The sequence below is a fragment of the Hipposideros armiger genome, unplaced genomic scaffold (assembly GCF_001890085.2).
Source record: "Hipposideros armiger isolate ML-2016 unplaced genomic scaffold, ASM189008v1 scaffold_419, whole genome shotgun sequence".
Lineage (NCBI taxonomy): Eukaryota > Metazoa > Chordata > Mammalia > Chiroptera > Hipposideridae > Hipposideros > Hipposideros armiger.
Genome location: NW_017731769.1, coordinates 6,553 through 29,920, shown reverse-complemented (window position 1 = coordinate 29,920; position 23,368 = coordinate 6,553). Strand labels below are relative to the sequence as shown.

At 49.4% G+C, this 23,368-nt stretch overlaps 1 protein-coding gene across 1 annotated transcript; it reads left to right on the top strand.

Annotated features, from left to right (window-relative positions):
* Positions 1–1,098: 1,098 nt before the first annotated feature.
* On the top strand, positions 1,099–17,567 carry GABRQ (gamma-aminobutyric acid type A receptor subunit theta). The gene is made up of 9 exons (XM_019664278.1): positions 1,099–1,247; positions 3,287–3,375; positions 9,109–9,176; positions 10,449–10,669; positions 12,344–12,426; positions 12,896–13,033; positions 13,597–13,749; positions 15,053–15,303; positions 16,058–17,567. The coding sequence occupies exons 1-9, from the start codon at positions 1,099–1,101 to the stop codon at positions 16,889–16,891; spliced, it is 1,986 nt and encodes a 661-aa protein (XP_019519823.1). The 3' UTR covers positions 16,892–17,567.
* The last annotated feature ends 5,801 nt before the right edge of the window (positions 17,568–23,368 follow it).

The following is a 23,368-nucleotide window of genomic DNA, read 5'->3' as shown; positions in this document are numbered from 1 at the left end:
ACACTGGCCTTTGCTTTCCATGTGTCAGCCATGGACCCTCCTGTCAACTCCGCATGCCCTGACAGTGGGACAGAGTCACAGCTCAGGGTGATCCCAGTTGGTGAACCCTTCCAGTTCCCTGAGCTTTTTCCCAGGGACCCAAACTTGGGGCCAAGAGCACTCTGGGAAATTAAAGTCTTCAAGAAACTCTTGGGCTCTTGGAGCCCAGTGTCCATCCTAATGGAGGGGCACCCTTGCTGTGGCTAGAGCTGTCATAAAACCCACTGGCGATCCCCGTCCACTCCACCCAGAGGCAAGGCACGTGGGTTTACTGGAGGGCCATGGGTTTGGGGATGAGCAGCAGTCAGACACCTCCTGATCCTCAAATGTGTCCAGCTCTTTAATTACATAGATTCAGCCAGGGTAGTCAAATCACCCCGTTCCCTTCACCACACACACACACACACACACACACACACACACACACACACACACACACGAAAACTCTCGAGCACATGCTTTTCCAAGAGAAACACACATTTTACATATTTGCGGAGAGGAAAAGCAGGATCAAACTGGTGCCCCTCGCCGCGGATCGGTGCCCAGCCCTCCAGCAGCTGGCTCCCCTCCTCCTTCCCCTCCCCTTTCCCCTCTCTCGGCCCAGCCCAACCCCTGTCTGTCTGAGGCTGGCCAGGGGACGACTGCAGAGCCCTTGAAGGGGCGGGGGGCCGGGCGGCGCGCAGGCTGCGGGGCGGAGGCAAGAGTACGCGCCTTTTTGTGTGCTCCTGGCACCTGCCGGATTGGTTCGGCCGGTGCTGCCGTCGGAGTGGGCGGAGCCAGCCGAAAGACCCGCTCAGTGCCCAGTCGCAACCAGGAGCGGCCGCAGACGGAGCGCACCATCGCAGCTGCCGGGCGCGTCCAAGAGCGCTGCGTCGGGCACAGCTGCGGGGGCTGCCCCTCCCGCGCTCCCTGCTCCCCTTACCCTCGCTACTGTCTCCTTGGAGGCGACTCCTAGCGACTCCCGAGCTTCCCCTTGCCCTGCACTGACCCTACCCCGTCCCTTTCCCCGCCGGCGGTCGGCCGTCTCTCGTGCCCTTCGGCCCGCAGAGCGCCGCGGCCATGGGCATCCGAGGGATGCTGCGAGCCGCCGTGCTTCTGCTGCTCATCAGGACCTGGCTCTCAGAGGGCAACCACGCCAGTCCCATCCCGAAATTCCACTTCGAGGTCTCCTCTCCCGTGCCCGAAGTCGTCCAGAACGTCTTTAACTGGTAAGCAGGCGCTGCCAGGGTGGGCAGGGCGACGACCCAGGCGGGTGGGCCACCTCAGGCCTCTTGGACGGAGCGGGCTCGGGGAGACTTGGACCCGGGTTCGCCGAGCCCTGACGCTCGGGCCTTACCTGCTGGTACTTGGAGGGGAGTGGGGTAGGAGCGGGGTGGGGGGGGTGACTGGTTGAAAGAGCCCTGTGCTAAAGCCCACCTGTTACTGTGGCGCCTGAGAGCTCTGCGTGTGCCCAAACTGCAGCCCCGGGGGTAGGGAGAAGATGCTCTCACCTCAGGGTTTGCCATCCATCCCCAGGAACTAGACCCTGGGCAGCTTTTCCCAGTCATGTCCTTTGACACCTGTGAGATTGGGGTGGGGGTGGTACAGGGCGATGAGCAATTCTCAAAACATAGACAGTAGAGACACCTGTTTGAGTCCGCATTTTAGTCTGTTCCTTGAGGCGCGCGCGTGTGTGTTCGTGCGTGTGCGTGTTGAGCGGTGAGGACCTTCTGCGATGCCACAGATAGAATTATTGAACTAAATCGGAGCCCACACAGGGCGATCGGTGGCTGTATAACCGTATCACCGGGTGGCCTGAGATAGGTGAGCTTTTGTCTGTGAACACATTTAAAGATCCAGGTTTTCTTCTGTGTTTGATATCAAGTTTGTTCGGGTCTGCAAATAACCGAAGAAATGTTAAACAGTCAGCCTTTACGTGTAGATCACACAGAAATATATATTTGTGGTGGCCCGGGAACCTGAGCGCTGGCATATGGGTAATATGTGGTCCTAAACAGGTGGGAATGCATTGCTTTAATTCGGGAATAATTTATGTGCACACTTCGGAATGATGCAAAGTGAAATTTTGTCATTAAAGATGATTGGAAATAATTTTTTAAATGGCAAACCAGAAATGAATACGTATTCAGAAAAAAGAGGGGGGGGGTAGTTGGGCAAGGTTCCAGCAGACAGCTCTGCAATGGCCTCAACTCCAACCCAGCATACCAGACTGCGCTAGTGAACACACACACACACACACACACAGACACACACACACACACCCTGAGATTTACAGGGGCTGTCTTTCTCTGGTCATTGTGTCAAAGATTCTAAGACAAATAGTGATCACCAGGGGCTGTTCTAATTCACAAGCCTCTCTTGGGGAAAAGAGACCCCCTGAAGAGCTAGGTGAATTGGGTGAGCACATTAGAGACTTCTGGAAAAGCCAGCTATGCTGGGCTGAGCTGGGGCCACTTACATGTGCTCACCCAAGACACGTCTAGGCTAGAAGCACATACTTAGCCAGAGAGATGCCTGCTCCCAGAATATGTCCTTTTGAGGACAGCCCTGAACCCCAAGAATCTGAAATGGTGTGGTTAGGTGAGGGTCGTAAATCTCTGCTGAATGCGCCATGCTCTCTCTCTCTCTGCGTCATATACCACATGCCAAGTCTTAAAACAGAGGCGTACAAAAAGAAGGTGTACATAGACGTGACAACAAAGTGCCCAGCATTAGCCCAGATAGGGGAAATGGGACTGAGCTGGAGAAGGCAGACTGGTTGGCTCAGCTCAGGCTGGCACTGAAGGTAGAAGATGGCCTTTCCTGGGGCAATCAGGTGCCCCTGGAAGGAGGATGCCCACCAACCCAGAAAGCAGCATCCAAGTGGGGCTCCCTAGGGGGTTGAAGTAATGCATTTATCTGAGGGCTTGCACTTGCCCACTCCCTCCCCTCTCCACCTCCCCTACTGGCTCCCTTATTCCCCACCCCCAATCCTGCCTGGTAACCAGGATCCAGTCATTGTGCCCTACCCTCTGGATAAAAGCTAAGGAGGGGGAGGGGGAAATAGGAGTCTGCGTCACTGCCGCGCTTCTGGCTGACTCACTGTGGGGAGGGAGGGGGGCGGAGAGAGACGTGTACATGTATGACTGTACATGTCTGCGTGTGTGCAGGAGAAGGGAAGGCCCTGGCAAGTTGACACCTGGTGTGCTCTTTGTTGTTTGTTCTCTGAGAGGCAATATGGCATTTACTAATGATTTCTCTGTTTTAGCAAAAATTGTGCAAATGAAGCTGTGGTTCACAAGATTTTGGACAGGGTGCTGTCGCGATATGATGCCCGTCTGAGACCAAATTTTGGAGGTAAGACACGTCCACACACTAGAGGCCTGCGTATGGGTGGAATAGAGCTGAGATACAATAAGCCAGCCCCATCCAATGAGCTGACCAGTGGCACTTCCCCTGCTTCACACTTCTGCCTCTCCCCTTGGGACACCTGCGGCGAGCACTCCCAGCCCCCCCAACCTCCAGGCCTTATACTCTACCCCCTGGAATTTTCCCCACTTCTCTACCTTCTTATGCATTTCACACATCCATCCGGTCCCCTCCACACTCTTTTACAATGCCACATTGTGAACCTGCATCTCGCTTCCTGGTGTGGCTAGGAAAGTGCTAACCACAGAAATAGGCATGCCAGAAAAATGCGCGCTGTGCTTCGCAGGCTAGAGTTTTCTGCTCCATCTATGGGGAAGGCACACGTTCTCTTACTTGATCACACATTCTGTGCACCCCGGACACTCGCCCTATTCAGCTAGTTCAAAACTAAAGGCATTGCTTCTCAGTCCTGTTTATTTCGCCCACCCACCCACCAGCTCCTAGGCAGTTCTACCTCTGCCACTGTCCCCAGACCTTCAGCGCCCACCAAGTTAATTTCATTCAATACATTACAGGCAGTGTGATCTTTATAAATCTAGCCTGATCACCTCGGGAAGTTTTGATGGTTTTATTTAACTTCCAAATAAAATCCAAACGCCTTAGCCTAGCACTCAGATCTCAAGCACAGAGGTGAGGAAGGACAAGGAAACTGAAGCATGAACCTCCAGGAAGCCAATACATCAGTTTCTCCCTATAGCTCTACTTCGCCTGCCCCCCCCCACCCGAGAAGGGATGACTGGCCTCCTTCACAGGGCTTTAAGGGGACAAGCATCCTACCCTGACCCCACAGAACAAGACACCCAGGAAACCTAGACGAAAGGCAGACAAACGGAAGGGTGCATTAGAGGTTAGTCACACTTCTGCTCAAAGGAACAGAGAAAGAGCTAAAACAAACAACAGAGTGGTTAAGCCAGAGAAGCACTCCGCTTCCTACAGGTGGTAGAGTCAACCCCCCACGCTAAAGGGTTAATGAATGCTAATGGTTCACATTTGTGCATATGAATAGAGGTCTTCCGAATACACAATGGCTCCACTCCAACCAGCTCACAGCTGTAGGAGCTTGCCCTATTGTAGACCGGTGGGGGCTGCTGTGATTTGTTTGGGGAGCCACCTTGGAAACCAAGGTTGTCGCCCTGGTCTCAGCGTGGAGGTGGGACACTTCACTAGTGTCCCCTTTGCTGTTGTTGCTCCTTCTGCGTGCGAGGGCAGATGGCACAGCTCCAGGATCCAAGGTGAGTGTGCACTGGGATGGGAAGCGGGGCTGCAGAGAGCGGAAGGCAGGCTCTTTCCATATGGGAATTCAGGTGTTAGGGCACAGCCAGCACCCCATTGCATGACACCGGTTTTGGATCAGTTGCACCAAGCACCAGTGGGTGTCAAGGGAGTAGCTACTACATTTTCTCCTTTCCTTGTTCTCTTGTTTCCCAGCAAAGGCTCACCAACAGCCATTTAAATACGCCAAGCACTTTCTCTCCGCTGTTTCAAGATGGCATCTCTGCAGGCACCCAGGACAGGGGGTGGGGCGAGGAAGCAGGGGCAAGGGCCAACCTCTGGGGATTGTCAGGTGTCAATGGGTGACAGTATCTCCAAGGCACCTTACTACCGTCTTGTGAGTTAATTCGGATTTGTTTACACCTGATGCCTAGCCTCTTGGGTTACACTAAGCTGTATGGGCATGCAGACCTGGTGCATATGAAAAAAGGATGGGTCCCTGATTTCCACATTTGTTCACATTCACGTAGTCCCACATTAACGTGTCTGCACGCAAACAGGCTCGTGCACTCGCTCACACACACAAGTGTGCCCATACACATGAACATGTTCTCACACACAAACACGTCCACAGAGATGAAGGTGGGAGGGTGAGGACAACGCAGAGCCGTATAGCATTTAGACAAAAGGAGACACTGCAGGCTCTCAGTCTGAGGCTGTTGGAATGTGGGGGAACAGCCCTCAGTGGGATAGCTGGGCCAGGGGGTTCAGGATTCGGGGAACTCAAGACTCCCTGGAAGGCCTCCCACTAGACACAGAGTCAGATTCCCCTCTGTGTCTGAGGTGAAGTAGATTTTTAAGGCCACACACACACACTCACACCCCACACAGAGGCCATACCCAACTCTGGTCAGGTTCAAAGGGGAGCCTTGTTCCTTGAGAAGAGAGAGAGGAGGAGGAGGAGGAGGAGCCAAGGAAAGTTAACAGAACTGCTTCTTTCTGGGCAAGAGAAGCGGACTCCACAGTATTGCAAGAGGCAGGTCCCTGAGGATTTCGTGTAGCCCAGTACCTGGCATGACATAGGTGTGAAGGGATGACGGGGATATGGTCATCAGTCCTTTATTTATTTGTCTTCCTCTGGGATTCTCATGGATTCTAGGGAGGAAGAGGAGTTGGATAACAAAGTTTCCCAGAGGGAGAGGGGTGGTTACCCCCCAAACTTCTCCTGCCTTCCTGAGCCATCAGGAGGGACAGTGATGAGCTATGGGGCTGAGGCCGTCACCCCAGAGATAGCATGTAGGCACCTTATCTGGAAGCTTCTTGCTCCTCTTTTAGGAATGTAGGATCCCTTAGCTAAGCTCTCATACTGACCACTGCTAGCACATCATGTGTCCCCTCTGGGTGGAAAAATTAGAAAAAGGTACCAGGTCCCCTTCCTCTGGGCCACATGCGGAGCCAGGACTCGTGACTCGGTGACTGCATTTCAGCTCCCACTTGCCCCTTCAACTGGGAACTCTTGGACAGGGCTATGCTCTGATCCTTTAGTGTTCGGGTCCCCAGGATTCTGCTGTAAGGGATAGGGCTGCCTCAGTGGCACGGAGTGGTCTGGGACAAGATGTCGGACAGTGCAGTGAGGTGGTGGGGGAATGGCTGGCTGGCCTCCCTGGGGCTTGTTGGCTGCCTAACACAGCTTCCATCCTCTAAAGGCATGTGGGGAGCCTGAAAGGCTGTAATAAAGAACTGCATTTCTAGAAACTCCTGTCACTACATAGCACTTTGCTGGGGATCATTCACAATAGCCCTGAATGCTGGAGTCTGGGCTATACCTTCACACAGAGGCCCATTTACTTCTCAGCTGCCATTCGTACACTGATTCCCAATAGCACTTTGCTTTTTGAAGCATTGGGATAGGAATAACACATTTTCCGCTTTGCAACTCAGCTTCTGGGCAATCAGCCTTCAGTGAAGCCAGTAGGCTGAATTGCAAGCGTCATGCATGTTTCCATAGCAGTGGTGTGATGTAATACACATAGAATAAAGGCTTAACTCTGGGGCTGGCTGGAGGCAGCTTTGAGCCAATGAGGAAACAATAAAAATGTATTTTTCCACAGCACCTTATAGTTCACTACATATTTTCACATCCGTGCTCACATTTGAGTGCTCAGCGCTAACACCTAGGCCTGAAAAAGAAATCCAGGAGGCAAAAACACACTCACACATCCAATCACACACACATATTAACACACAAACACCTTTCATTCATGCACTCACATGAACACACGAATTCACTCACATACAGATACACACTGACATATAATCACTTGCCCGTGCTCACACATTTATACGCACACAAACACGCTCATACATTCACGAACATGTCCACACATCCACTCACACACAAACTTGCTCACATATACAAACACTCACAAATTCACTCATACACCTGCTTGGACAGTCACACACATGAACATGTTCACACACACAAACACGTTCACATATTCACATAAACATGCTCACACATGAACGTGGTCACTCATTAACACACATAGACATCTGCACGCACAAACACACACATTAACATGCTTACACATTCACTCGTACCTGCACAGTGACACACTAACTCATGAATATGCATCGATTCATTTGCACATCAGCATGGTCACACATTCACTCACACACAAACACATACAGTCACACATTGAGTCACACACACGAATATACTCACGGGTATTCACATTCAATCACACACGGACATGCTCACGCATTCATTCAAGCACATGAACGTGCTTACATATGCTCACACACATTCACTTATAGAATTGTGATGAGTGAGCATATAACTTGCATATGAACGAGATTGCACACACACAGTCACATTCACACAATGAACATGCCCGCTCACACTCACAGGCACAGTCACACACTCATAAGTTCACTTATGTCCCAAACATTCACTCACACCAACAACACACTTACACATTCCGTCATACCTGCTCACACACAGACTCACATGAACATGCTTATATGCATGAACACACAGACATATTGACTCAGCACATACACGCGTAAACACAACAACTTTACACATGCAGACATGACCGTGCATTCAGTCACACAGGGACATGCTGACAAATGCACTACTGACACATGAACAGTCTCACACAGACCACCCTCATATTCATGCCCACACAGTACACAGAAATACGTGCAAATACACGCATATGTGCACGCATTCATTCACCCAGAAATGTGCTCGTTCACTCACTGGCTCACAGACACACTCACACACCTTCACTCACACATGCACAGAAACACACTCATACATAAGGACATGCTCCCACATTCACTCCCTCAAAAACATTTAAATATTTAATATTTAAATATCCATTCATGTAAATGTGTTCACATTCACTCTCATGTACAGGGCCACACATTCACTCACATACAAACATGCTCACATACATGAAAATACAAATTCACTCCACACACGAACACATTCATACGTTCACTGTCACACACCAACATGCCGACATGCTTGTGTGTGCTTTCACGTTTACTCACATGCAATGCATGCAACCACACAGACATGTTCATGCATTCATTCACATGTGAATACACACAGATGCATTCATATATACGGACATGCGCACATAGACACACATTCCCACACAGAGAGAGAAGCTCCTAAATATACCCATGCTCACCTATTCCTTTGCACATTTACAGGTTCATGTGAACTCACACGTAGCCACACATTCACTCACACACAAACACACCCACTTGCCCATGAACACACTCATAGATTTACTCCCACACAACATGCCCATGTACGTACATATACACATTTACTCCTGCAAAACACACTCAAGCACACAATCATGCTCATGCATTCTCACATACAGACATGCTCACAGGCACTCATATACACACTGACTCACTCACCTGCACGTGAACACACTCACCTATTTACTCGTACATGTGAACATGCTCACATACACTCATGGACACAGCTCACACATTTATTCACTCAAAGACACACATTCACTCATTCATGGACACACATGCACTCACATAAATATGCTCATACACACCACAAATCTTAGCTCTTGTTTTTGGGCTTATTGCTCCTGAGTTTTTATCAGGAAAATCTTTATAAGAAGAGTGTTTCATCACCTTATTTTGTCTTTATTTTGCCCCAACTCCTTCCTTTCAGTGTATCATGGGCTAGGCTCTGCTCTAAGTACTTGGCCTGTGTTAACTATGAGAACAGTGCTATAAAGATCCCCATTTTACCCATGAGGCAACTAACGCTCAGAGAGGTTAGGTAACTTACTCAAGGTCACACAGCTAGAAAGTGTCAAATTGGGGTTCAAAACTCGGCAGTCTGGCTCCTGAGTCCTCTTACCCTTTATCCTACCCTACATATCATAGTGTCTTCCTGCGTTGTAGGTGCCCCTGTGCCGGTGGGAGTATCTATGTATATCTCCAGTATTGAAAAGATCTCAGAAACGACTATGGTAAGTGTGTCAGCTCCAGCCATGGAGCTGAGGACAAGGTACATGGGACAAGGACGAGGTGCAGGGTCATAAGCCAACTCCAGTTGTTCTGACCTGCAACAGAACCCACATGGAGGAGCACAGTAGGTTTTGGAAACTACAGCCACCTGGAATAAAAAAAAATAAATAAATCCAGATGGATTCTAGACCTAAAAGTGAAAGGCTTATGAAGTTTTAAAAAGAGAATGTAGGATACTGTCTTTGCACCTTTATGGTAGCTGAGGAATTCTTTAAAAAGAAACAGAAAACACAAACGATGCCAATAAGCACTGGTAACCAACTATATCAAAATTTCTGTTTAGCCAAAACTGCTAGAACTTCTGTTTTGCAAAACAAACTAAACCAGTGTAACAAGTGCGAAAGGATAAGTCAAAGTGGACCAAATTATTGAAAATATACGTAATTTCTGTGAATTAATAAGAAGAATATTTAAAAACCAACAAAAAGGATCAGAACATTTGAACAGGAACTTCACTGATGTGAAGAAAGCCAAGTAGCAGATAAACATGTGAAAGATGCTTGACTTTATTATGAATCAGTAAAATGCAAACTAAAACCACAATGAGAACCTATTACGTACCCACCAGATTGGCAAAAATCCAAAGTCACTGGAATTTCTAATCTGCCCTTGGCGGTGGTATAAAGCGGAGCATTCGCTTCCTAGTTTTCATTTCATTGTGATTTTGGTATGTATGGTGTATCCCCGCAATAATATACATGGGAATATTATCCACTATGAAAGCAGTGCATGTGAACAATTTTAACTGCACACATCAACCTGAATGAATATCACAAATATCAATATAATGTTTAGTAAAGGAAGAGAATTATGAATGCATACAGTATGATTCCATTCGGAAAAAAGCCTTAAAATAGGTTCAACTAAGCAATATGCGTCCTAGAAATACATACACAGGCAATAAAACTAACAGAAAGAAAGGGCATTAGCATTTAAATCTAAGACAATGGTTACTGCCTGGAAGCATAGGAAATAGGCTCTGGGACGCATTGAAGCTTGAAAGTTGCTGGGGTTCTATCTCTTAACCTGGATTTTAATTACACAAGGCTCATTTTATTATTCTTAACATTTAACATTCTTATATATGTTTCATTACTCGTCTATATTTATAATGTATTTTGCACACCTGCATACACACACGCACTCTCTGAGGCCAGAGAGTTGTCCAGCCCGACAAGGTCGCTTACAATTGGGATTTCTCTTTCTCTCGCCAGGACTACACGATCACCATGTTTTTCCATCAGACCTGGAAAGACCCACGTTTAGCGTACTATGAGACCAACCTGAACCTGACTCTGGACTATCGCATGCTTGACAAATTGTGGGTCCCCGACTGCTACTTTCTAAACAGCAAGGATGGTTTCGTGCACGATGTGACTGTGGAAAATCGTGTGTTTCAGCTTCAGCCAGATGGAACGGTGCGGTATGGCATTCGGTGAGTTCCCCAGGGACTGGGGACTGCCCTGGCAGGCTTCCTTCTTCCCACGGAGTATCCCAGGAACGCACTCTAAGGGACACATAGAGCATCCCATGGCTTTTCAGATCTGTCTTTCATTCACCCTGCCCAGTTTCCCACAGCCACCCTTGGCCTCTGCTTCTGTCCAGAATGGCCCTTTCCATGAGTCTAAACCTCGACCATCTTTCAGTCCTTCCCTCAAATGCCCTCTTTGTCAAGAAATCCTCCTTGATTCTCTCAACTAGAAGAGCTCTCTGTCTGCCTTAGCATTGTATACATGCTGTCATTTCTCTTTGGGTCTTTTCTCTCCCGTGCAGTGAGGGAGGGGGACCGATCTCTGCCATTGGTCATATTTGCATCATGTAGGGGCCCAGGGGTGTGCAGTATGTGTGTGTCGTCTGTGGCTCTGTACACACAGAGTGTGTGCACACTGAACTTCTCACTGCTCTATTTATAACAGCAGACGGCCACTAAGGCTTCGCCTCACAGCATCATCTCTTACAAACCGCCTCTTAAGACAAGTGCAAGGTATACATTTAGCTCAGGAAATGTATCCAAGAGGTAGCTGCCAGGGGTCCGCCTATCCCTGGGTCTCTCTTTCTCTGGGGTGCTGCTGCTCTGTCCCTTGTTTTCCTTTTCTTTCTCCATCTAATTTCCCACGGACCAAGGCACTGGACTCAGGGAACAGCAAAGCTTGCAGGGAACAGGACCTGGGTCACACTGGCTTCCTTTAAAGGGGGCTTCGGCTGATGAGTGCTACGTGGAGGATTCATAGAAGGGACACACACACATGCACACGCGCGCACACACACACACGCATACACACCCTGCCCCCTGTGCAGATGGAAATCACTTCAAAGGTTCAAAGGGACTAGGCTGGATTTAGCAGCTGGGAAGGGCAGGATAAGGGGTGGGACAGAGCCTCCCAGCTGAGGCTGCAGAGAACTTTTGGAATTATCCTCTTTCCCATTGGTCGCTTCTCCCACCTCTCCTCAGATCCCTCTCACAGAGGACTCTGCCGCCCCTGCCCAACACTCCATTGCCCACCTCAGATACGTTAATCCCTCCTATCTGTTTATACCCGTGGGCATTTTGCTGGGCGGCAGGTACCCTCAGAGGCAGATACACAGAGATGAGAGCGCTGTGGGGTAGGAGCAGCTCCCAGGGCCAAAGGTGGGCCTGGGCCACAGCTCACATCCATACCTGAGCACAGCGTACTCCACAGCACATCAGGGGCTTTAGCTGCTCCAATGCAGCAGCCTCCTCTTGACAGCCTTGCTGCTTCTTCAGCAAGAAAGCCCCATTTCTGTCTCTGCCTTCAGTTTCCTCAAGAGCCCTTCCTGTTCTGACACCCTGAGGTTTCGTGTTATTTGTTTAAGTCCTGCCGGATCTCTTGTTTTTTTTGTCACATACAATTGCCCTCTCTCCTCCCTACACAACTGCTACTCAGATTTCCTCTGGGAAGGAAAGAAGGAAAGAAAGAAGAGAGGGAAGGGGAGAAGGAGAGCCCTGCTCTAGTTCAGGCTTATGGGAAGGTGTTGGGTGGGTCAGTCCTCAGGTTACCTCTCCCTCCCGACCCCTGCAGTGTTCTCAGGAATGGTTGTTTATCTGGGCTTGATTCACTTTTCCCTTCCTTTTGCTTTTCCTTTGTAGACTCACCACCACAGCAGCTTGTTCTATGAATCTGGACAATTTCCCTATGGACAAGCAGACCTGCAAGCTGGAGGTGGAGAGCTGTACGTTGATCTCTCATGGCCCCTTCTTCCCTGCTTGGGATTGCGGCCATCAGGAAACCAAAGGCAGACTTGACAGTGAGAGGGATGGCATATCTCCCCTCCTCCCTCCCTCCCCCTTTCTCTCTCTCCTTGATAGACAGACAGCTATCTACATGGCATCTGGGAGAGGATGTCCTTTGGGGTTTAAATAGTCCCATGAGGAAATTGTACCTTGCTATGGGAAATTTTGCACAAGGTCGCAGGTAGGAACACATGTCTTTGCTGTGCTTTCCATCCTGGCTAAGGAACTCCAAACTGAGAGTTCTCTTTCCAAGTGCCCCCCCACCATGCTCAGACTCCACAAAACACAAAGGAGCCCCCAAAAGTGCAGGTTCCAAGCATCCTTTGGCTTCTACAGACTGCACTGACGTGAAATCTGCTTATGCCTGTTTTCTGAGACTGACTGACGCTGTTTGTCTCCATCTCCCAGATGGCTACACGGTTGATGACATCATATTATACTGGGAAGGCAATGGCAGTGCCATCCAGGGCACCGAGAAGCTGCACATCCCTCAGTTCAGCTTCCTGGGAAAGACATTGACTAGCAAGCAGGTGCCTTTGTACACAGGTGAGTTTGACACCTCCCTTGTCTCTTTTGTACCCTGGTAAACTCCTGAGGACCTCTGCCTTAGACCTCTACACGCTGTGCTGCCTCCTTTCGTATTTCCTTCTGGTTCTAGAACCTTCCAAAACCCCTTTCATAAGTCACAATGGCTTACTCTCTGCAAATAAGGATATGGGTGCGGGAGCACGTGGCCAGGTTTAACACTCCACAGGTGTAAAAGATTCATGTTCTTGCTGAGTTAAAAAAAGGCCTCTCAGGGCCAGGCCCTCAACCTCCATCTGTTTGCAGCTTTGAAACATCTCATGTCTCCCCCATTTCAGAATCACTTGACGTAGAGCAAGGAAAGAAAGAAGGAAGCGAGAACAGACTTGCTATGCCATATGGGCCTATTGACACGTGCCATTGTCCCCGACCTTAAGGCAGCAAATGGGGCCAGGCCTGCAGACTTCCCAGGCTGGAGTATTAGATGCTGAACTGTCCATCGGTTCCCCCTTCTCCATCCCATACTTCACCCTGAAAACCCCCTTAGCCCTGCCACCCTGATTACCAGTGTGTCTCCTTGCCAGGTTCCTATGAGCGCCTGATCCTGAAGTTCCTGATCCAGAGGGAAATTATCAGCTACCTTGTGCAGGTCTATTGGCCTACTGTCCTCACCACTTCCATCTCTTGGATATCATTTTGGATGAACCATGAATCCTCCGTAGCCAGAGTGACAGTCGGTAGGTCCCTCCCCAACCTTCCCCCATCCCAGAGGGGAACTTGGGTCACCTTCTTCAGAAAAAAAGTTGAGAGTAAGGGAGGAGTGTGTGAATGCACAGGAAGGAAACAAAATGGGGCATTCTCAACAGGCATTTGTACAGGTGTTCAGCCAGTCCCCAGCAGAGAGACCAACGTTGGAGATAGGTGTGAAAAAAAAAACAGGGATGGAGTCTTCGTACATTGGGCCCAAAGTACCAGAATTTATTATTTTCTGGATACGTACATGAATGGAGAAGTCGTACATATAGATCAGAAATGCAATACAACAAACACTGATTAAGCAACATATCCAAATGCCCTACTAAGCAGCGGAGGGAGGGCTTTCAGAGGAGCTGCCCTCAATGAATATCAGGTGTAATGCCGAGACAGATGCCACTGGAGTCCAGAAAAGGAAGTGATCCAGGTCTTGTTAGCTAAAATCACACCAAAAAAGTGTCGCATGAACTGCATTTCAATTTGAAGACTTGTAAGAGGCGGAGTTGTAAGACTTGGCATTCCCTAAAAGAGGAAATCGCTTGATTGAAGGCAGAGGGGCCCTAAAAGGGGGGTGAGCGGCTAAATAACAGGGTGCTTGAAGTAGGAACTGGGGAAGTGGGGAGAGTAGCAGAAAGAAAGCCTGGGATGACTTGGGAAGACCTTAAAAATTCCACCTTAAGCAGTTGGAACTGTATGTCTAAGCAATGGGGAGAATCGAAGGTTTCTGAGCAGTACCAAGAAGGGGCCTAAGAAACCAGCTCCTAAGTTCACTTGGCCTCACCCTGAGGAATGCAGTGTCTCAGATCCTGGTCTGGTTTCTCCTTCACCATTTTTGGGGCAGACGCCTCAGCCTCCTTCTTCAAGAGCATGTGCTACACTAAACCTTTTTATCTGTGTAATATTTTAGGGCTCCCTAAACCTTCCTAGAGACGTGATCTCGTTTAGTACTGAGGTACTAAAGGAAAGCCTACGGACTAGGAAGCAAAAGGGGAAGGAGCCATTACAGGGCCAAATGGGGCTGGAGCTATAAACCGCCGTGGAACCCTAGCTGGAGAGTTTGGACTCGATCCTGAATGCAATAGAAGTCACTGAACCATTGAAGCACAGGCTAGGTGTAAAGATGGGGCACTTGAGCACAGGCCCCAGGCCTAGAGAGCTGAAGTCCTTTTGCTGAGGGCTCTCCCCACCCCGGAGATGGCTTCCTTCCTGTAGGATGTAGGCCCAATGGCTTGTCAAGAACTTCAGCCACCCGAGGAGGCTAACCTTGTGCCGTGTTGTTGATTACAGGTCTGACTTCAATGCTCATCCTGAACACCATCAACTCCCATCTGCAGGAAAAACTCCCCCATCTTTCCTGTATCAAGGCCATCGACATCTATATGGTTGTGTGCTTCTTCTTCGTGTTCCTGTCCCTGCTGGAATACGTCTGCATCAACTACCTTTTCTACAACCGCAGAGGATCCCAGCGCCTTTACAGGCAGCGCAGGAGAGCCCGAAGAATCATGGCGCGCTACCGGTACCGGGAATTGGCACAGCAGGTTTGGCTTTTTTGATTGACAATCAGCTTTCCCTGAGCACCTCTTAAGCCTAAGCTTAGCCCTTGACCCTTTCACATTGTCTTAGTGGTTCTTTTAACACACACACACACACACACACACACACAACGCACACACGCACCAGAAATAAAGAAGTGAGATTTATCATCACTCCTCTATAGGTTGTCATTGTCCAAGGTCACAAGGCTAGTAAGTGGCAGACCTTTGGCCTTCAAATCCAGTCCAGTTAGCATCTTCCAAGGGCAGGCAATGGAGCCAGAGAGGAAGGGACCACAGGGAGGCTAAAAGGAAGAGACAGACGCCAGAGAGGCTGGCCTTCCCCTAATTCTTTTGCTCTTCCAGCTCCCGAAGCCATGCTGAGGCTTCTGTTGCTGGTGGCACATTAATGTCCAGGAGCCCCTCCCTCCTTCATGGGGAGCCCAGTCCCACGTGGCTGTGGAGGCCTCGCCTCTGTCTACCATGCAGCACTCCAGAGAGAGCAGCTGCCCCGGGGAGACACGGGCTTGGCAGCCACCGGGGACTTCCCTTACATGCTCACAGCTTCTTGGTGCTGTTCCTCAGTCCCTTGCACACCAGAGACCCCAGGAAGAGGTGATTCTGTCCGTGGGAGAGATCAACCAAGCGCATTATGAGTGCTGATGAGGAAGGCCCCCTCCGGCCTCTGGCCCTGACAGTGCTTATTCATGTAGGATTTCAATCTGTTGATTTCATGAGTCTCTCCACTGTCTCCTCAAAGATTGACCGGGTTAACATCGAACATGAAAGTGGCTCTCCTCCCTCCAGACCAGCGCGTGCCCGCCTGGCGAGCTCAGAAAGCCTCAGCTCTTTGACCTCCACCCCAAAGCAGGCCCCTCTGGCCACCTCAGAAAGCCTCAGCTCACTGTCTACTCTCTCTGACCAGTCCTGCCTGCCCAGTGAAGAAGGCCTGAATGATCTCTCGTCCACCTCACGGAACATCGCGCACAACTATGACATTAACTTTAATGATTTCGATACTGATCACAGTGTTATTGCTGCGGAAATCCACCATAGTGCCGAGGACCATGACCATGCTGAGACCCGTGACCCAGAAGACCCTGAGGAGAGCGACAGCGTGGGTGACGACTATGGCCATGGCCCCAGAGAGAGGCATCTGTTCGTCCGTGGCCAGAGGTACATGCAAGAAGCAAGCTGCGCCCCTGAAAGCCTTGATGAGTTCTTTAGAGTGCCTAAAAACAAAGTTCAGCGCAACCGCCCTACGCTCCAAGAGCAAGTCCAGCGTGATGATGACAATGACACTATCTGCAGCCGTGCTGATGACGAGGACACCACCTGCAGCTGTGATGGTGACAATGACACTGTCTGCAGCAATGATGGTGACAGTTTTGTGGGCTTTGATCAAGACAAGGACAGCGACTCAGAGTCTGATGACAGTTGTCCCCCGAGCCCTCAGTACTCCTGTGGTAAAAGGTTTACCTACAAGCTCTTTGACCCTGACTACGTCCCTAAGATGGACAAGTGGTCCCGGGTCCTCTTCCCTCTGGCCTTTGTGGTGTTCAACGTCGTTTACTGGGTGTACCACACCAATTAGTTCGATAGTGCCCCAGAGCGGCAGGGATGCTGGGCTACGTTCCTTTCACAGCTCCTTTTGTTTTCATTTTGCCTTCTCTTCTTTGTTCATTTTATTTTTCGTTATTTGGGCAGTCGAATCAGTTCTCCCTCATTCTTTAGATACACGAGGTGGGGAGTACTTGGAAAGGATGTGTTCTGGCTAGAAGGAAGGGATTGAGGAGTTGGAGGGAAAGGGCTAACTGATTTCCCTTTTCTGCTAGAAGACATGACCTTTTCAAAGACTCCTCGCAGCTAATCAGCACAGAAAAGCCCCTGGAAATGTCGGGAGGACCTAGAGGACCCAAGCTGAGGGACAGAGGAAGGAGCTGAGCCCTGCACACAAGAGTTTCTGGGGGCTTCTCTCTCCCCCCGAGGTGTTGAATTTTCTTTTTCATTACTTCTTTTCTTCTGGTTTTTCCTCCTAGGGATTATGGTCCTTGCTCACCTGCTGCTTAGGGTTTTACAGGACAAACTCAAGCTAGGTAGGGCTTGGAAGTGCAGGGGACCGACTCTAGGGAACTTGAGGAGTTTGGAAAGTGCCTTTTCCCCACTATTTTTTTCTGTTATGTTTTGAGTGTGGTGTTGTGGCACACTCAAGGGTTGGGAGTGGTAGGTAGGTGGGTGGTTAGGGGTGCTGAGTGAGACATCAGGGCAAATGAGAGTAGGTTTCCAGCAGGAGCTTGCGGGGGTGAGGGTGGGGGTGAGTGATGTCGGGTTGGAGATTACCCAAGTTGAGCTGGCATCTTTGGAGGGATTGAAACTTCTCTTGTATATATTTCTGCTTCAGAGTGCTTGACAACAGGGACTCAGTACATCTGTCTAGGTCAGATGCTGAGTTGACCACTAGTGACAGAGCAAGCACTTGGTGAATGAAGACTACCATCTGATTTAGAATAGCAGATGAACAACTGTTGTAAATCTGTATACTAATCCTTTCTATTTGTCTAGTGCATAGCGTCAACTAGGTCACCGACCCATCTCATCGTCAAACCCTCATGGGAGCTCTGTGAGCCAGGGAAGGCAAAGCACATTGTCCCCAGTGTTCTGAGGAGAAAAAATGGAGCTTGAGGACGTGCAGCCAGTGAGCAGTGGAGCCACCCCACTTGCTCTCCCTTCTTCTTGTCCTCTTAACTCTGTCAACTGAGGCGCTCGCCTTTCACCTGTCCCCTTTACTCCATTGGTTCTGCTTATCTGCCAGGCACCAGACCTTGTTCTACAGCACTGGGAACACGTCTGCGGAAAGGTCGGTGAGTGACCAGTGTGAACCAAACAGATGGAACATGGGCACTGCCCACCCAGTGGGGCTCCTAAGGGAAGCAGAAAGGAGCTTGTGCCCCACTTGCCAAGCAGTTCCACTCCATCGATAGAGGCCATGGGAGAACAAGACTTGCCAAGCCCTCAGCCTGTGTGCCTCTACCCTCCCTAGGCAGCCTCCCCTACAGCCCCTCAGCCACCTGCCCTTCTAACTGTGTTTTCCGCGCTTGTGTTTCTGCGTAGACCTGGGTGTGTGTGTTCATCAAGGTAGTTCTCTGTGCACATACAACTATTTGAGAAGCTGTATGTATATCAGTGTTATTCTATATGGGTGTATATGAGTATATATAATGACGTGTGGATGCATATATGTATGTGTGCACCCCTTGTGACTTAACGTGTGTGCTTGGGTGTACACACATAGGTGTATTCTGTGTACGTGTGTAAGTGCATACCTATGTTTATTTACCTGATTTGAACGAGCATGAAAGGAAATACACCTGAAAGCATATGTATTCCTTGTTGGTGGCTCTCGTAGACCCACCAGAATACCCTTGACCTGTTTCCACATCAGCGGGGCCCCTGTTTGGCCAGGTTGATTAACTGACTGTTTCTTTCCAATTCCTGTTCCAGGGAGCAGCATCTCCCAGTCCCCATCTTCCTCTCTCCACTCCTCTCTTCCTTTCTTCACTCATCCGTCCATCGCCTGGATAAAAGACATAGAAAACAAATGAATGTAGTCCTAGAGTCCTAGGAAGCGATAATTTAGTGCCTTGAGGTAGAAAGTTCTCAATTGTGGGATAAACTGGGAGTGCAGAGCATTTTGCTTTGTCCTGGAAGGACGTGTTTGGGATGCCTTGAATTTGCATTGAGAGCAGAAACATGATACAGAGAGCTGAAGAGCTGGAGACATGGTTGTATATAGCCTTTATAATTCATCCATTTATTCCAATCACCTTGTAAGCCTGACCTTGGAGGCAGCCCCAAGCAGGTGGGTGATGGGAGGAAATGGCCCAGGGAATCGGCTGCTAGCAGCTGGATGCAGAGAACCAAAGGTGCCTGGGAGATGGCTGCAGGCATGGACTGTGGTGGTGGGCCCATTCAGGGCCAGGGGCAAGTTAGTAGCCATCCTGGGATGGTTGGCTGAACTTGGATATGGAACTCCCTCTTTCCACCCCCTCCAGGGAAAGAGATAGTCAGAGGGGTAAGAGGGCTGATGAAGAAAAGTGCAAAGGAGCCCTAGGGACTGCCTGCCTAGATCAGCCCAGCTTGTCATCTCCTCTCCTTTTCTATAGCATAGAAATAGAGCCTCCTACACATATACACCCACAGAGACCTACACAGTCACACGTACGTGGATACACATTGGGCTCTCACCGTCAGCAGTGTATATGTTCACAAGCACAACCACATGCGTGTATACTCGTATTTGCACACACACACACCCCCACACACAAATTTGTAAGACAGATAAAAACAAGAAAGGTGCCTCTGGAATGTCTAAGATTGCCTCTTTCTTTTTGGACGCCCTTCACAGAGAGATCCAGGTTGCGGGGAGAGCAATGACCCCACATCTAAAGCTCCCTTCATGGCTATGGAAAGACTTAAACATTGGTTGGTTAGTTTGGATCGGGGTTTCCAGGACCCTGGAGGGCCTTTGAGCCCTGCGGGAGGCAAGCGGTTCATTTGGAGTGAGGACATACAGAGACTGGAGCAGTGAGGACAATGAAGGGGTTTTAAGATATGCCTGGCAGCGATGCCCAAGAAGACCTCCGGGCACAGGGGAAGGGCAAAGAGGCCAATTGTAAATATATTCAATATCTATAGATCCATGTAGCTAGATATAACATTATACCTTAAAAAGGTATAATTGCCCTATTGTGCTGCAATGAGAGCAGTTGAACTCGACTGCGACTCACACTGTGTGAGGTTAAGTGTCAAGGTGAGGTGGAGGTTTGGCAATGACACCTTTTCAGAAACTTGAACCTTCTGAGTTTGCCATGGACTTGGTCATTGGAGTCTGAAAATTGCCAGATCTCCCCTTGTCATGTTCTATGTGTGTTTTGTAATCAGCACCATCATTGAGCCCCATCCTCAGCTGCCCCCAGCCTTGCAGGCACACCTTCCTTCAACTGGCTGCCTACATCCCCTCCCACTCCTCACCTCACACCAAGTAACTCTGGAAATACAGAGCATCTAACAGGGCACTTCTGGGGTTCGGGCCATGGAGCCTTTTGCAGCCCCAGCCAATCAGAATGCTTGTGGTGATAGATAGCTTGGAGTTTGGGCAGAGGGAAGGAGCTTGCCTAATCTGGGATGGAGCAACCCCCACTTGACTCCTCTACCCACCTTCCCTTTTTTCTCCTCACATGGGCTATCATATTAACTTTCCCCTTAGAATCCCCTCTGTGTCACCACCATGGGAAAGACAGCCTCTGTCTCTCCAAAGTGTCGTTTTGTTGTGGGGATGCGTGACACGTTTCCTACCAAGTTCTTGCCTGTTCCATCTGCCACTGTGGTGTGCCTTTGCAGAGATAACAATCTGCTGGGTCTTAGCAGAGCTTTTCAAATGTGTTCTTACAATCCATGTCATCTAGTTAATGGCAAGGCTGCAAAGTCTGCATATTTAGAGATGTGTTGTTGCTGAGACTGTGGTCATTCCTTATTCTGTACATAAAAAAGCTAACCCTCTGAGCTATTAACTAATGGATGCATTTGCTAAGCTATCCACCTGCATGGTACCCTACTGTGGTGCTGAGCCTCCAAGGAAATCGTGACGTGTCCTACCAAGTGTGGTTGTGCTTGTTGTATAGTGTCCTGTGATCAATATGAAATCTCTACTACTAGTGTTGGGTTTTCGGGGTAGGGAGGGGGGAGGGGGTGTTACAGTGTCTCCCTCACATACTTCAATTATGAAATAGCCCCAGTTGATCAGGGTCATCTCTGTTGACTCAACGTGTGTGAGACCTCAGACCCGCCATCTTGCCAGACTGACTGCATCCGCGGGCTCAGCAGTCATCAGCAGAACTGAAGGTGCCCAGGTGTAGTGCAACTAGCCGCCATGCCAGGGAGTTCTTCAGAAGGCAGCCAAGGCAGGTCTTCAGGAGTGGTGCTGGGCCCAGGCGGTGGAAACCAAGAAAGGAAAAAGGGCAAGACCCATGTACCCTGGATGGCCTGACCCGCGAAAGGACACAGAGCAGCAGAGACCCCTCCCCCCCCAAGACACCTGGTGCCCTCTTTGTCCTTATTAAATGTAACTTTTTGAATAAAAAAGATCTTGAGCAGTTCTGACTTCAGAAAAGGATAACATGAAGAAACAAAATTATGCTTCTGAAAAGTATGTTGAAATAAAGGTTTGTAAATAGCCCAAAGGAGAAAATAAATATATATAATGGCAAATACGCTTACGGGTCATGGTGGTTCCTCTCTGTTGACTTGGGAGGGAGCTTTATGTGGGCCCCGGAAGCCCTGGCTTCCACCACTCACCTTTGCCTTTCCCCAGCTCTGCGCATTGTCCTCATGGTACCCTGGGACATTCGAATCCATGGTTTTCAAGTGGAACCACGGTTTTCACGTAGAAGGGAAATAGTAACATCACAGTTGGAATTAGTTTACACTGCTGCACAAGCCATTCTAATCATTTGAAACAAACGTTTTAAAACATGGCAAGCCATTTTGGCGCCCACATACAATGTGAACACTTATTTCCATTTAAGGGGAGGTCTTCATAAAGAACATAAAAAGAAACTCCTTTGCCAATGTGGACGCGCAGAACAGAGAGCAAGAAAGCCCTGTGAGGGTGGGAAGAGGGCATCATGCTCGGGTTTCAAAACGTTTGCAGAGTCACATTAAAACGTCATGCTGATGGTGCCCAGGGTCCTTGCTGCAGCCCATGTTTGTCAGAGCGCCCACCTCCATGCACCTATTGATGAAAACTTTGCAGTTGCAACAGGAATCCTAACCTAATGGCTCCTCCTCTGTCACCCCTTTTGTATCCAAAGCAAGCCAGGAGAGAGCTGTGCATTCACACCCTGCAGGGGCTGCTTTGCCCAGGGGAGGGGGGTTGGTGTCACAGGTATATGCAGAAGGAGAAAATTCAGTGTGTGTGTGTGTGTGTGTGTGTGTGTGTGTGTGTGTGTGTGTGTGTGTGTGTGGTGGGGGGGAGTTTTCATAGTACATCTGCAGCCCTTTACTAGCTACTGAATTCTTTTCTGCTGGCTAAGCTGAAGGTGGCCCACGACCCCAAGTGGAGCTTGTGGCCTTTGAATGATCTGATTGTCACTTGTTACCCACTGATTATACAACTACCCTAAGGTATAGGGTGAAAGAAGGGGGAGGTGGCCTCCCTCCCCCTTTACAGCTTTCCTAACATTCAAGGTGAAAGAGCCCTTGCCACACCCTCTCCAAGCTTTCAGCAAGGCCTCTCTTCCCAGCCTCCTACGTTGGCCTAGATTCCTCCAAGCCCTGGCAGGGCCTCCCAGGGGCCCCTTGGTACTGTTATCGTGCTGCTTACCCAGTCCGAGTCTCTCCCAAGCTCTCCTGCTGATCAGAATCTCAGAAGAATTAGTAAGGTATATGGGACTAAGGCAGGTTTGTTTTATTTTTTTTGTAACTTAAGTGCATTTTTATATTGATGTGTTTTAAAATAATAGGGGATAAGGACCTGTTTGTTATGAGACTCAAACAAGTTTCTGTCCAGCAGTCTGGAAGCAGCTCAGTGAGTAAGTGCCAGAATTTGAACATGAACTCTTCCAATGACCAAGCTGAGACTTGCTGCGACAGTGCAATTCTGCATCCTCAACCCTAGATTTCTCAATTTCAGTAACAAATCAGCTTCTTACAAAGTCTCTCTTTAATACCACGTGGAGGGCCGGCCGAGTGGCTCAGTTGGTTACAAGCGCAAGCTCTGATCAACAGGGTCGCCGGTTCGATTCCCACATGGACCAGTGAGCTGCGCCTGAGCTGAGCTGCCAACAGGCGGCTGGGTGGCTCAGCTGGTGAGAGCGTATGCTCTTAACAACAAGGTTGCCAGTTCGACTCCCGCATGGGATGGTGGGCTGCACGCCCCCCACAAATAGATTGAAAGTGGCGCCTGGACTTAGAGCTGAGCTGTGCCCTCCACAACTAAGATTGAAGGACAACTTGACTTGGAGCTGATGGGTCCTGGAAAAACACAATGTTCCCCTTCTCCAATTCCCCAACC